General features: G+C 36.2%; 1 protein-coding gene and 1 pseudogene across 2 annotated transcripts; one reads left to right on the top strand and one right to left on the bottom strand.

The window, feature by feature from the left end:
• Nucleotides 1-1,543: 1,543 nt before the first annotated feature.
• Nucleotides 1,544-5,700, bottom strand: LOC145607930 (protein FATTY ACID EXPORT 1, chloroplastic-like). Its single transcript, XM_081663525.1, has 6 exons — nt 5,476-5,700; nt 4,865-5,105; nt 4,088-4,255; nt 2,143-2,189; nt 2,017-2,057; nt 1,544-1,924 (listed from the first exon to the last, which is right to left on the bottom strand). The coding sequence occupies exons 1-6, from the start codon at nt 5,578-5,580 to the stop codon at nt 1,831-1,833; spliced, it is 696 nt and encodes a 231-aa protein (XP_081519651.1). The 5' UTR covers nt 5,581-5,700; the 3' UTR covers nt 1,544-1,830.
• Nucleotides 5,701-6,522: 822 nt separating this feature from the next.
• On the top strand, nt 6,523-12,414 carry LOC145608751 (DNA repair protein recA homolog 2, mitochondrial-like; annotated as a pseudogene). Its single transcript, XR_014105879.1, has 8 exons — nt 6,523-6,680; nt 7,877-7,940; nt 8,289-8,506; nt 9,449-9,536; nt 9,760-9,932; nt 10,134-10,280; nt 10,737-10,871; nt 11,587-12,414. The product of XR_014105879.1 is annotated as a DNA repair protein recA homolog 2, mitochondrial-like (transcript).
• The last annotated feature ends 318 nt before the right edge of the window (nt 12,415-12,732 follow it).

The following is a 12,732-nucleotide window of genomic DNA, read 5'->3' as shown; positions in this document are numbered from 1 at the left end:
ATGTTGGAATGTCCATTAGGTATTAACTTCCTCAATTCGCGGGGAAGTAGAGCTACTAAAATATCTTACTTCCTTAAGTTATAGCCAACTAAACAATTGCACAGATACTCGAAACAATCGCTCCATTTTTGATAGCCGAACCAAGTAACTGTCATACACCAAGATGCACTGCTGTTCTAACTGTGAGTGTGAGCAGGCCTTTCACATCCACTTCATTAACAAGAGATACGCCCAACCAAAGACTATCAACTCAAGATACATGCCTTGAGAGTGCCCTCTGAATCTGGCAGTCTTAATCAAAATGTGAAACCTGCTCAAGAAGAGATTCATTCCAAGACCCCTACAGGGCTCTTTATTCGACATCCTGGCTTGGTTGGAAAACTTTGAGTTTTGTACAAGTTTTTATATTATTTATTTATTTATTTTATTATATTTTTTTTCCATGTAGAAATGGCAACACGATTGCTTACAAAACACAAATATTGCTAGTTAACAACATTTCAAGCAAGTACAAAGAATTTGGTTGTATACACTACTACACTAGTGTCTCCAAGATTTCAAGTGACCTACAAACAAACCCCTATCTTTGATTATAAAAAAGAGCAGGCCACTTGAAGTCGTGAGCACAAGAGCACCAACATTTCTCGTTTCAGACTGATGCATACCAATTTCAAAGTTGAAAACAACTGCAACAAGCATGATTTCAGCAAAAATGAAGACATGAATCTTTGGTACTCCTATACCAACAAAATGAGTACTCGAGAGTCATCACATAGGAAAAAAAAATGAAAAATCATAGCTCTATGCTGACCTCCCTTGAGCATGGCACAATAGCACCATAGCCTCTTTATCCCCATCTAGAATTCCAACAACCAATATACACAACATTCCTTCTGGTCCTCTAGGAAATGGATTTCTGGTATGTTCTCCCTCCATCTCAAATTACAAAGTAGTTTTGACTAATTTAAAAATGCCGAAATGAAGGACAATAAGTACAACTTCAATGCATGGGCAGGCAGAATAAGGTCTATGTTACCGAGTGTCAGGTATGGGACATATATCCCAGTGTCAGGCATGGGATAGATATTCAAGTGTCAGGTATAGTTGGTTCAAAATTTTTAACACTGCTTGAATTAGACAGAGGTGTGGCTCCTGTGGGAGCACGACATTCGTGAAAGTGATGAAACATACACCAAATCCTTAAAGACTTGCATGTTTTTTCACTTTACAATTAAGCATTTTAGATTCAAAATGTTCAATAATGCTTCAGGTGTAACTCATGCTTCTGGTTGGATTCCTTATCTCAACCCCAATTTCAAGCACATCACCTGTCGCATGGTTTTTCTTTTGATATCTTCCTCTAATTTTTTTTAAAAAACCTTACATAAAAGTGCTTCAAAATAATTGAATTTAGGGATTAGAATCAAAAGTATTGAGAAAAGATTTCATACCCTTATTAGAGGATCAAGTGTCCAAAATGGGTTCCAATAGTAACATAAATAATATCAAACAACTTAATTACAAGATATTGTTGCTCAAAGCATGCTAAGCTGGATCTCATCCATCGGTGATCACACTTCAATACCAAATATTAAAGAACTCCAATTACTTAGTACATACAAAGAGTTCATTAAAATAATTACTAGCCATTGCCAAGGGCTCTATAGGTAACCTAAACTCATATTTTAGGATTTTCTCGCATGGTATGCTATCAAGTCAGAATAGTATACCTACTATAACATTCAGAGGAAAAAAAAAAAAAAAAAAAGATTAAGAGCAAAATCACATTTTCACCATCAAAACGTACAATCTGACCTCGAAAATGTTTCATCATGATGCAGCTTCAGCAACAGATTTCAATTTCTTTGGGGGTGGATTTCCTCCAGAAATCACCACATAAGAATAAAAGAGCAGCATGGCCGCACTGTGAGAAACATAGCACAAGTAAGCAAGAAATCATTTATAAAAGCATAACTTTACCAATGACAAAGATGAACAGTGAGAATAGCAACATACCTCACTAAAACATAGAGTCCTGATGGAAACAGTTTCTTTGACTGCAGACACATAAGAGTAAATTGAAATTAATTTAAATGCATTAGACAATCACAACCTAGCAAACACTAATGAATATACACATACCACAGAGTAGTTCTGGATGTTCTTCCACAGCAAGGTTGCTGCAAGAACTGAACAACAAAAATATGCAACAGTCAAACATATTGAAACATAAAGAAAAATGCATGATGTCAAGACAATTCAGTAAGTAGGAAAAAAAGCAGTCTAATGCTATCAAGTTTATCAGTCATTAACAAAGGCAGTAAGTTGGCTGTTCACACAAAATCGGAGTACAGAAATTAAAATATAAACAAATAATTAAAATAAAATAAACAGAAACGTTTATTAATAATTTTATTTTCCACACAAACAGAAACAAAAAGAGCTACACAACCTTCCTTCTGAGATATTTTCTTTGGTCATAATGACGAAAGATTGGAGGTAACAACTCACAGGCTACATGTCCGGTACATAGTATGTAGAGTTGTAGACCTAAAGAGGAAAGAGGAGACTCTTATGGGCTGTTTGGTTCGCATGAGGTAAACGGAAATGGAATCAAGAAAGAATAAGAGAGAGAAATGGAAGGCAAAACCCTTAGATTTAAATTGTTGTTTGGTAATATTTGATCACTCACCTCTCTTTCTCCTTTCACCATTGCACCACCACCCTATCTCTTTCTCCTTTCACCATTGCACCACCACCCTATCTCTTTCTCCTTTCACCATTGCACCACCACCCTATCTCTTTCTCCTCTCATCCTTGCCGCCTCCCAACCACTGCCGTACCTTCACCTAGCTGCCTCGTCACTGCTGCCTCCCCCCTTCACCTTGCTTCCATTGCCGCCCCTTCTCTCTCCTCCATTTGTTTCATCACCACCATTGAAGCTCAAATTCAAGGTTTTAAAGGTCAGATTTTAATATGAAATTAGAATCTGCAATTGAAGATAAGAGAAGGTAATTTCTCAATTTTAATCTCTCTCTCTCCCTTTTTTTTCAGGGTTGTGGATTATTGGATGGTTGTTGGTTGTTTTTTGGAGGAAGGGGATGGGTTTTCACGGGTGCGTGGGGAGCAGGTTTGGGGAGTGTGACGCTGGTGGTAGGTGGTTAGGTGGGGTGGTACTTGTGGTGGTGATGAAGGTGATGGTGGCGGTTGGACGGTTGTGGTGGTTGCTGCTGGTGGTAGTTTGGTGGGTATGCTTGTGTGGTGTTGTATGGGGCAGCTTAAGAAAGGGAATGGAAATACCATGGCCCATGGGGAGTGGGTGAAATCATAGTAGAGGGGAAGTGGGGGAGACAAGAAATAGAAAGGGAGTGGGAAAACTGATCTAACAAACAACAATTAAGGGAATCAAGCTAGTTGATTTCCTTTACCTTTCTTGAAGCCCCATACTAAACCGCCCCTTAGTAGTTTGATATCCAAGGAAAACCCTATCGGTGAGGAAAAGGTTGTAGTGGTTCCTTCTTGAATCGGAATCCATATGAGATATCAATCTTTATACATAATGACATTCATTTTAATTGGTTCTTTCAATAGTTCGGGAAAGCTGTTGTTGTCATCTGCAATGGGTTCATAACCAGATGTGACAGTCATGAAACCAAGCAAATGTAATATAGGAGGTACGTAAACTCTGAGTCAGATTATAAATTGGGGTAGTTTGTTAAGAATGTAAGTGACTAAGTTCAACAGAGCCAATTGATGGTCAATTAAAGATGAGAATTACAAATTGTGATGCAGCTGGTTCAGACATTCCCCCACCTTTACACTCCTGCTGTAAACTAATGGCCAACTAGCAACTACCAAGACAGCAAGTGGATCGCATTACACATTTACACCCCATATAAGACATTGGTCCATTATGTTAGAAATCCTAAGTTCCAAGCCAGTATGATTATGATATCCTCTGGAAGCAGGTTGGTCCTAAATTTCAGTCTAATATCTTACCAATAAAAAACATATAAATAACAAGAAGGCCATTAATAACTCTGTCAATGAAAATACAATGCATTTCGAGAGCAATAAATATGCATACCTGCTTGTCCAATTATAAGAGGGAAACTTGATTTGCCTTCTTTCCAAACCTTTAAACTGATTATACTGAATGCTAAAATAGCACCTCCAAAAAGAACACCCGTTCCAAGAGACGCCAAGTTCCTCGAAAAAATAGAACCAAGAAGTCCCCCAGTGAGAACGAAACCACCTGTTACAAAGTCACAATCAACCTGAAATTTAATCTGCTGTTTCTAACGCAAAAACAAATGGTCTTCTCTACTCTTTTTGGTAATAAACCATAACCAACCCAAATTAATTACTCCTGAACAGTGTTTGACAAGATGCAATAGAGACACACCTAAACTCTGCAGCACGAGGGCTTAGGATGATCTGGGCGAGGCATAATTGGCAAATTGCAAAAATGTGCACATTGATTTAATATATGCAACCTATTTTCACACTCAAAACTATAGTTTCAAGAAAAGTGCCTCAAACCTGCTCTTTGCACGCAAGTCTAGGATCCCTAAAACCTTAGTGAAACTTAAGTCTTTTCAAACAATGCTCCTAAAAGCTAAAATTATGGTTATGTGAAACTAATTTTTCTAAAATAATTGCACTATATATAAGTAATCTATCACCCATAGCATTTACATTAACGGGACCTCTTCAAGCAAACAAACCTATATGTACTTGATCAACTCAAGGGTGATAAAGATGTTGTGCCTACTGCCGAATTTCCAATATATTAAGAATCTATTAAACTAAACAATCAAAATGTGATATATCCAAACACACACACACACACACACACACTCACCAAAAGGGATACCGAAGCAAAAGTCGTGGATCTTAGCTGTCTTCTTCTGCTCTACAACATCCGGAATCAAAGTTCCATTCCCACCAATTTTCCCATTAACATGGTCCTCTGTCCCAAGATACGATTTCTCCACCGATTCCACGGTTGGGCTCGATGAATCAGCCGCGTAGCTTAGCTTAGGCATGTTGCCTGAACTCGAGGTTTCAGCATCCTGTCCTTCAACACTCCTAGCAACTGATAACTATCAAAGTATTTTCCACCATCAGTATAATTTCAACAAAAAAAATCAATTACTCCATATGCATATCAACCATATGCATAGATTAGTACGTACCATCATAAACAACAATCTTACCTACTAAAACAACAAAATTAGATTAATTAAATGTATATCAAAATCTACGCATAATTATTATGCTGAATTGTGATTGATCTACATCGCTACAAATTATGAAGTTACAATTGCATACAAAATTCATGAATTCTACAAAGTTAAATGAAATGTTGAACAGTATTCATAAAGATCTCAAATTGTAAGATAAATTTAACTGTTAAATGAAATTAAACGAGAAATTATCGAAAAATTAGGGTTTTGATGAATAATTTGGTACCTTTGAACGATGATTGAAGAATAGCGACGACGATCGGCGTTGTTGAAGATGAAAATTGCGGCTGATGTAAGAGGAGCATGATAATTGAGAGATTGTTGCTGCCATTTTTGCGATCTTGGATTGAAAAATCGATCGAAAATTTTTGTGATTGGATTTGTCTGAATTGAGAAATTTGGTTTACAATGAAATTGAAAGTGTGGGAATAAATAAATTGAAATGCGTGGGTATAAATGCGCCGGAATAAATTCAATGGAAAGGTTTTAACTACCACCAAAACGGAGTTTGATAGTTTTCCACGATAATAACGAGGGTTAGGTTGTGCCTATGCCATGGTTTGATTAGGAATATAGACCTAGCAGCTAAGTTGTTTTGATCGAGTTCGGGTCATTTTAAGTGCGATCTGAGTTTAAAACGGATCAGTTTAGAATCAATTTAGCTAATACTTATAGGGGAAACTTGACATATTACTATTCTTTCACTCAGGATCAAAAGTTTTATATGTGTTTGGTCATATCGTGTGGCTGAAGCTTGGTGAGGGGTTTACTTAGTCGGTTAAGGATTATTCGGGTAAGGGGTTACTTGGTCTGGGGGTTACTCGATTGATCAGGTCAACTCGGTCGATCATGGATTATTCGATTGATTAAAGGTTACACTATCGGTTAGACTTTACTCGATCAGTATTTTGATGTGTATTAGCCAATGACACGGTGTGGTTAGCATAGAGGTGATCAATATTGACCCGGTCCGCTAGCCCAGCCCGAAAATAGGGCGGATTTAAGCATGCCTAAAAACGCAATTTTAATTCAAATTCTAGACCCAGCTCGAAAAAAACGAAAAGCGCGCTTTGGCCCGACAAGGCCACTACATTTTTATGGATTTAGGCACGAGAAATTATGTTTAGGCCTAGCCCGGCCCGACTTTTTATCACCTCTAGGTTAGCGACATAGAAAATTCGCTGAAGTCTTTGTGTTTTATGGTCCTACTAAATTATGGCATTGCCATTTGCCAAACATTGGCGCCTTTTTTCGGCAGTCAAAATAGAAAAACCCCAATATCTCTTCTTCAGTTCTTCCTCTTTCCACATTAAAATTTCCAAAAACCCTAGATTTTGCAATTGAAGCATGAGCCTTCAATTGTTTCGCTCATTTCGCTTCTGCACCAACGCCATTCATGGTCGTTCATTTCTCTCCTCCTTCTCAACCCTGGTATATTTATCTCTCTCTTCTTTTCTTCCTATATTAATTTTGAATTATTGAATGATATTAGTGCAAATTCCCATATTAATTAGCAGAAATTGCCAGAATTTAAGCATTTTGTCTGCTTTATTTCTGATTATCATTTTTATGCAGAACAAGTTTTGTTAGTAATTTTTTTTTTTTTTTTTTGACGTATTAAAACTTATAAAACCGAGCATGACTCGAATATTACCAAGTTAATGTACACAGTGTTGGTATCAATCTCCCCAACTTCCGAATAATGAGGATTTACCTTCAAATACTACTAAAAATTAGTAGTTGAAAGGCAAAAGTGCTAATTTACTGACCTATAGATATAGCTTGGCTTCATTAATGATTGAATTCAGTTTGGAAATTTGCATTTTTTTCATGCTGAGGAGCACAGTTGGTGCAAAAATTTATAGTGTATTTGTGTACAAACACACAAATACATAAAGGTTGTGGGCCTTATGGCATAGTCTAAGCGCGTTAGGTGGTCACAACAAAAACGAGAGGGAGAGAAAGAAGGAAACATTTACGACTTTTTTTTTTAATCAATGAAGAATTATGTTAGTTGACACTCCGTGTGATATTGTGTTCGAAGTTCAACTAATACATCTATCATCTTGTCTATGTGAATAATAGGTTTGTTAGGAAGTATGCAACCTTTGACCATCACAAAGTTGCCGATAGTGTGTAGTCATTTTGTATAGTAGAACATTTTTCTGTGGAGATCCAAACCACGGTTTAACCACCTTGTTGTTGAGGAAGTGTTATTCACATAAAGTGTTTTCAACTAGCTATTTGTCAATTGTCACTTGATTATATTTTTTGGTCCTTTGTTTATATTTTTTGTCTCAAATCACCCTTCTTGTGATATTTCAATCCATGATGTTAGACATATAAAATTAGCTTTAACTAGTTTTTCACACGATAGAATACCATGTTTTCAATGCCTTGGATCTTTTGTACAAGTCACTTATGATGTTATGATGTTGATTACTGATTTACTGCTCAACAATTGGAACTACCATCAACTGTCACTTTTGTAATATTGCCCTTCACCGTTTTCCTGATTGGTTTGTCTCTAGCAGATCTTACACGATTCTATTAATTATTTGTCATTTGAGTATATGTTCTATATTCTTAGCTATTTTGAATGGTAATACATACTCTATATTTTTCAGCATTGGGAACCTGAAAGCTGTACTCCTTCCGACGACTTACAGGCCTGCTTTCCATCTGCTATAGGTATAGTGCCTCAGCCTCTCTTAACTAGCTTTGGTTATAAACCAGAATGAGCAATTTGCATCTTGCATTGCTAAATCTTAACTTGTTGATTTATGTTTAACGGCTTTTGTCTGTCTTTCCCTCATAAGCAGCAATTTCAAGTTTTACTTATTTTTTATTTCAAATATGATTTTCCTCAACTATAACACACAAATAAGGCCAATGTCCACTACTGCAAAAACTCTTTTGCCTTGTGATTTGCTCCATTTAGTGTTTCCTGTAGAAATAATTGTAGCAAGCTTCTGAATGGAGGAAGTAAAATATGTAAATCCCTTGTGAAATATTGACAGCAAAAGTTCTTGTTTGCAGATGATACATCGGAAATAGAGTTTGATGAACTTGTTGATGATGGAGCTGCCAAGGAGAAACACACTGCATTGCATGGTGCTCTAAAACAACTTGCGAGTGAATTTGGGAAAGAGTGCAGGTTGTCTTTGCCAAATTTCTTTATTCCGCGTTGCGCTTCAGTGATATCCACAGGGTCCTTAAAGCTTGACCTGGCTCTTGGGATAGGAGGTTTACCGAAGGTATTGAATTTAGTGGATATGACACTCATCTAGCATACTTTGGTTTTTTTCTTCAAATAAAAAAAAGCATACTTTGGTTTTATGAACTCATTTTTCTTTAAGGTTTGGAGATTCATGTGAGTAGATAGGATCTAGGTTGAATGATTGGATTGGACCTAGATTTGGCCAAAATGCCTGCCCATTCCCTATCTCATCAAACCTGAATTGCACCAGAAACAAATAACATGTTTTTGAGCCAAACCTAATTGTTCTGATATCAACTAAACGTGCTCAAATTTTGATCTGATCAAAATTAACTGAATTCATTACTCTCGCCCTCTCGTAAAATTGAAATGCTCCCTTGGCAACACAGCTATGAAAATGATGGGTGTGGACCATAAATGAGTTGTTTAATGTAAAGTTAGTGGATTTATTTTACATTGTTAATTTGTTATAAAAAGGGTTACACGAGAGAAGAAGTTGGTGGCTACAATTTAATAATTGTGTTCCCTTTCCAATTATGGTACTATGCAAATTATTCTTAAACAGCCAAAAGAGGAAAGTGTGTCATTATTCTGAAATAAAGGGAGTATTATTTAATCGAGATTGAACTCCCAACTGTATTGATTCTTTCACATGTTTTTGGTTTTGTTACAATCTTTAATAGAATTCTCGCTTAATGCCTTACTATGATCAGGACACCTATGCCAAGTTGATAACCGCTTTCTTGTTGATGTGTTATGGTTTAATCAGAATTTTTAATTTGACAAACTACAAAGGTTTGACCTCCTTTGAATTTATGAACTTTTCCACCATGAAGACGTTACTAGGTTCATGAATTTTGTACTGAATGAGAAGTGTTAAATGTTTTTTCCCCCTCCTTCAAGGATATGGAAGTGTTATATTTTTTTCTCACTAAAAAAAATCCTCATCTTCCTCAAGAGAGTTTTATTTGTTGAATAGGGGAGAATTGTCGAGATTTTTGGAAAGGAAGCCTCTGGAAAAACAACACTTGCACTTCATGTGATTAAAGAAGCCCAAAAGCTTGGAGGTATGAACTATCTTCCATAATTTATTATTGGTATAAGTCATTTTATGGCTGTTATTTCACATCCATATTTCACAATAACAGCAAGCCTGCTCACCTTTAATTAGTGAGATTTGTGTAACTGTCAGTCTAGTTTGACACGACATGTTTACCCTGTTTTGGTGTTTTAAAATCTGAGCAGGGGTGTGGCCAAATGGATAACATCCTTAATAGTTTTCCCTTGCAGGCTTTTGTGCATATCTTGATGCTGAAAATGCTATGGATCCCATGCTTGCTGAAGCCATTGGTGTTGATACAAAGAATCTGCTAATATCATGTCCAGATTCAGCTGAGAACATGCTTAGTGTAGTTGATAAATTGGCCCAAAGTGGGTCATTGGATGTGATTGTGGTTGATAGTGTAAGTGATAACCTTCTTTTTGTTTTCTTATATTGTTTGTCATCAACATGTGTTGCTTTGCTCTCCGCAAACTTGTAATCCTATATATGTTATATAATGTTATGTACCCAGATTTTTTTTATCTGTATATTCTTCCTTTCACGAATAAAAGACCACTTTTTTATTTTGCTGAATGTGGTGCTTGATCTTAGGATTATGCAGGTAGCAGCTCTTGTTCCACAGTGTGAGCTTGATGGTGAAATCGGAACTGGTGAACCCGATGCCCTTTCAAAAATAATGACCAAGGCACTCAAAAGGATTCATTACTCATTAAGTCGATCAAAATCACTCATCATTTTTCTTAATCAGGTTGGATTCTCACTTGACTCTTGTAAATTTATTTCTGCGTCTGCAAACAAATCGTGCACTTCATTTTGGCTCAGAGATTAAGAAAATTTGCTAAATGTGAGAAAAAAAAATGGAAGCGGGTAGAGAGAGAATGTGTAAAGTAAAAGATAGTGCTGGGATAAACCTTAAAAAAAAGGTGAGGTGGGTATTTTTTATTTATCCCTGCACTATCTTGTAGAAAAAAAAGTGTTTAAAAAGGGGCCAGGGAATTTTTTTTTGTGAAATTGACTAGAGAGAAGACCATAAGAGGATGTGTTTTGGATTTTCAAAATAGGCAATTGTGCTATTCATTTGAGGCTTATGTGGAATTTTTGCCTTTTTTTCTTTATTTTTTATTTTTTATTCTTATTATTACTTGTATACTTTCCTTTCTAACGAGAATATCCATTATTTCTTGATGTAATTTCATTGGTCTAGGTAAGATACAGTCCAAGATCCAATCAGGGTCCTGGTATGAGGGATGAGGTAACTTGTGGTGGGAATGCCCTGGGATTCTATGCTGCTGCACGATTGAGAATTTCAAGAACTGGACTGTTAAAGCTGAATGATGAGGTCAGTCGATTAAAACATTGAACAAGTTCACATATTGTTTTGAAATTGTGCTCAATGCAATCTAAATAATTTCTTGAATCAATCTTATGTGTTCAAATCCAGTGAGTTGTGCAATATTGATTGGTGAATAATTATAGCTTATACCCGACAGTGTTGCAGCTGTTGCTTCAGTTATTTTCATAGGTATTATGCAGTTGATATTTTCTCTTCTTAACAGGGCTGCAACTGATCACATTAACAACTGATCTTCCTATTATTATCTGAGTTAGTTTAAGAGGCTCTTAGGGGACTCTTTCCCTGTATTAAAATTTGTCCACTGTCTTTTAGTGTAACTGATGGTTGGTTGTTTTTTCCTTTGATCTTGATTAGTCAACAATGAAATTCCTCAGTCATGCTTATAGAGTAAAGAAAGCAAGCAACTCTAGAAGCGAGATATGTCATTCTTGTTTTCAGTGTTAAAAGTTGACTTTGAGATGGCATTACAAGTAATTTGTACACGGAAACTTGTTTTTTTACTAAATATTACTAATTCTAAACTTGTCTTTTTATTACTAATTATTGAATATCTATAATTCTCATCTCATGTCTTGATGCGAGACATGAGTATTTATTCTCTCACATCAATATGGAACGATTTGATATTATATTTGTGTTTTAGTCCATTTTGTTTGAAAATTCTCCCATCACTGAATTGTTTATTATGTATGTGCTTTAGGTGACTGGCATCAAGATATGTGTTCAAGTGATGAAAAATAAATTAGCACCGGGAACGAAGAGCACTGAACTAGGAATTAGCTTTGGAAGAGGATTACGCTTTGAACCTGAGGTCTTAGAATTGGCTATTGAGCATGGTCTGATTATAAAAGCAAGGTGATAGTTATCAGATTGAGGGGGAATCTGTTAGCAGTGAGCATGCTGCTGAAAGATATTTGGCAGAAAATGAGGCAGTTTTGGAGAAAGTGGTAATGGACTTGAGACGCCAGTTATTTGACAGGAATTCCTGATTGCCTTGTATCATTGGTTTGATAATCTTTGCTACACTTGATTATTACTGTGAAGTCAGCAAGTCAATGCTATCCTGTGGTAACATTGCTAGAGAATCCGTGTGAAGCTTTATGTATTACTATTTGTCTCCTTAGGGCAGGTTTTAATCAGATTCGGATGCTCTCCTCTATCTAGGAGTAAGAAAATCAAAACTGTGATTTCAGGAGAATTTTAGTGTTTCAGATCTGTGCTCTTGTCTGATCCTGCTTTCTGTGTAATGAAGCTGATTCTTTAATGGAACAAAGGGGTCCATTGAATTTAAGTGTTCCTGCAGAACCTTATCCCATGTCGAGCTCTTGTTCTGTTTTTTTTTTTTTTTTTTTTTTTGGTAGGTTAATGAAGCTTCCTCCCTTGTATTCCCCTTTATTTGAAACGATACAGTGGCATCATTCTTCAGCGCTGTGCATTTGTATTTAAATACAAGTACTAGATTAGGATTGCTAACATTATTGCTTCTGTAATATAACCAACTCTGTTCCTTACAAGCCTTTGTAGAAATTTGAAAATGCTAGATCTTATTTCCTGTAGCGAAAATTTGAAAGATCGTACTTCATTATGTCTTATGTGTTATTTCCTCTCATTTTTTTGGTTGTGCCTTAGTATCTACATTAACTAATTTATCGAGGTGTATTAATATGTGCTTTCATGAGAATTTTATCATAAGTTTGTCATTTCTTATGTACGTTATCAAGTTTTCTTTGGTTGTGAGTTTCCGCGCCCAAATCGTACCTTATACCATTGTGTAGATTGTGTATCATACGAATCATATCCAGGGTGCCCTAAATGAATATGTTTCAGATTATGTGGTGATGTTACC

Source organism: Chenopodium album, chromosome 23 (assembly GCF_948465745.1).
Source record: "Chenopodium album chromosome 23, dcCheAlbu1.1, whole genome shotgun sequence".
In the NCBI taxonomy this organism is placed as follows: domain Eukaryota; kingdom Viridiplantae; phylum Streptophyta; class Magnoliopsida; order Caryophyllales; family Amaranthaceae; genus Chenopodium; species Chenopodium album.
Note: the sequence above shows the minus strand (reverse complement) of the source record. Positions and strands in the feature narration are given on the sequence as shown.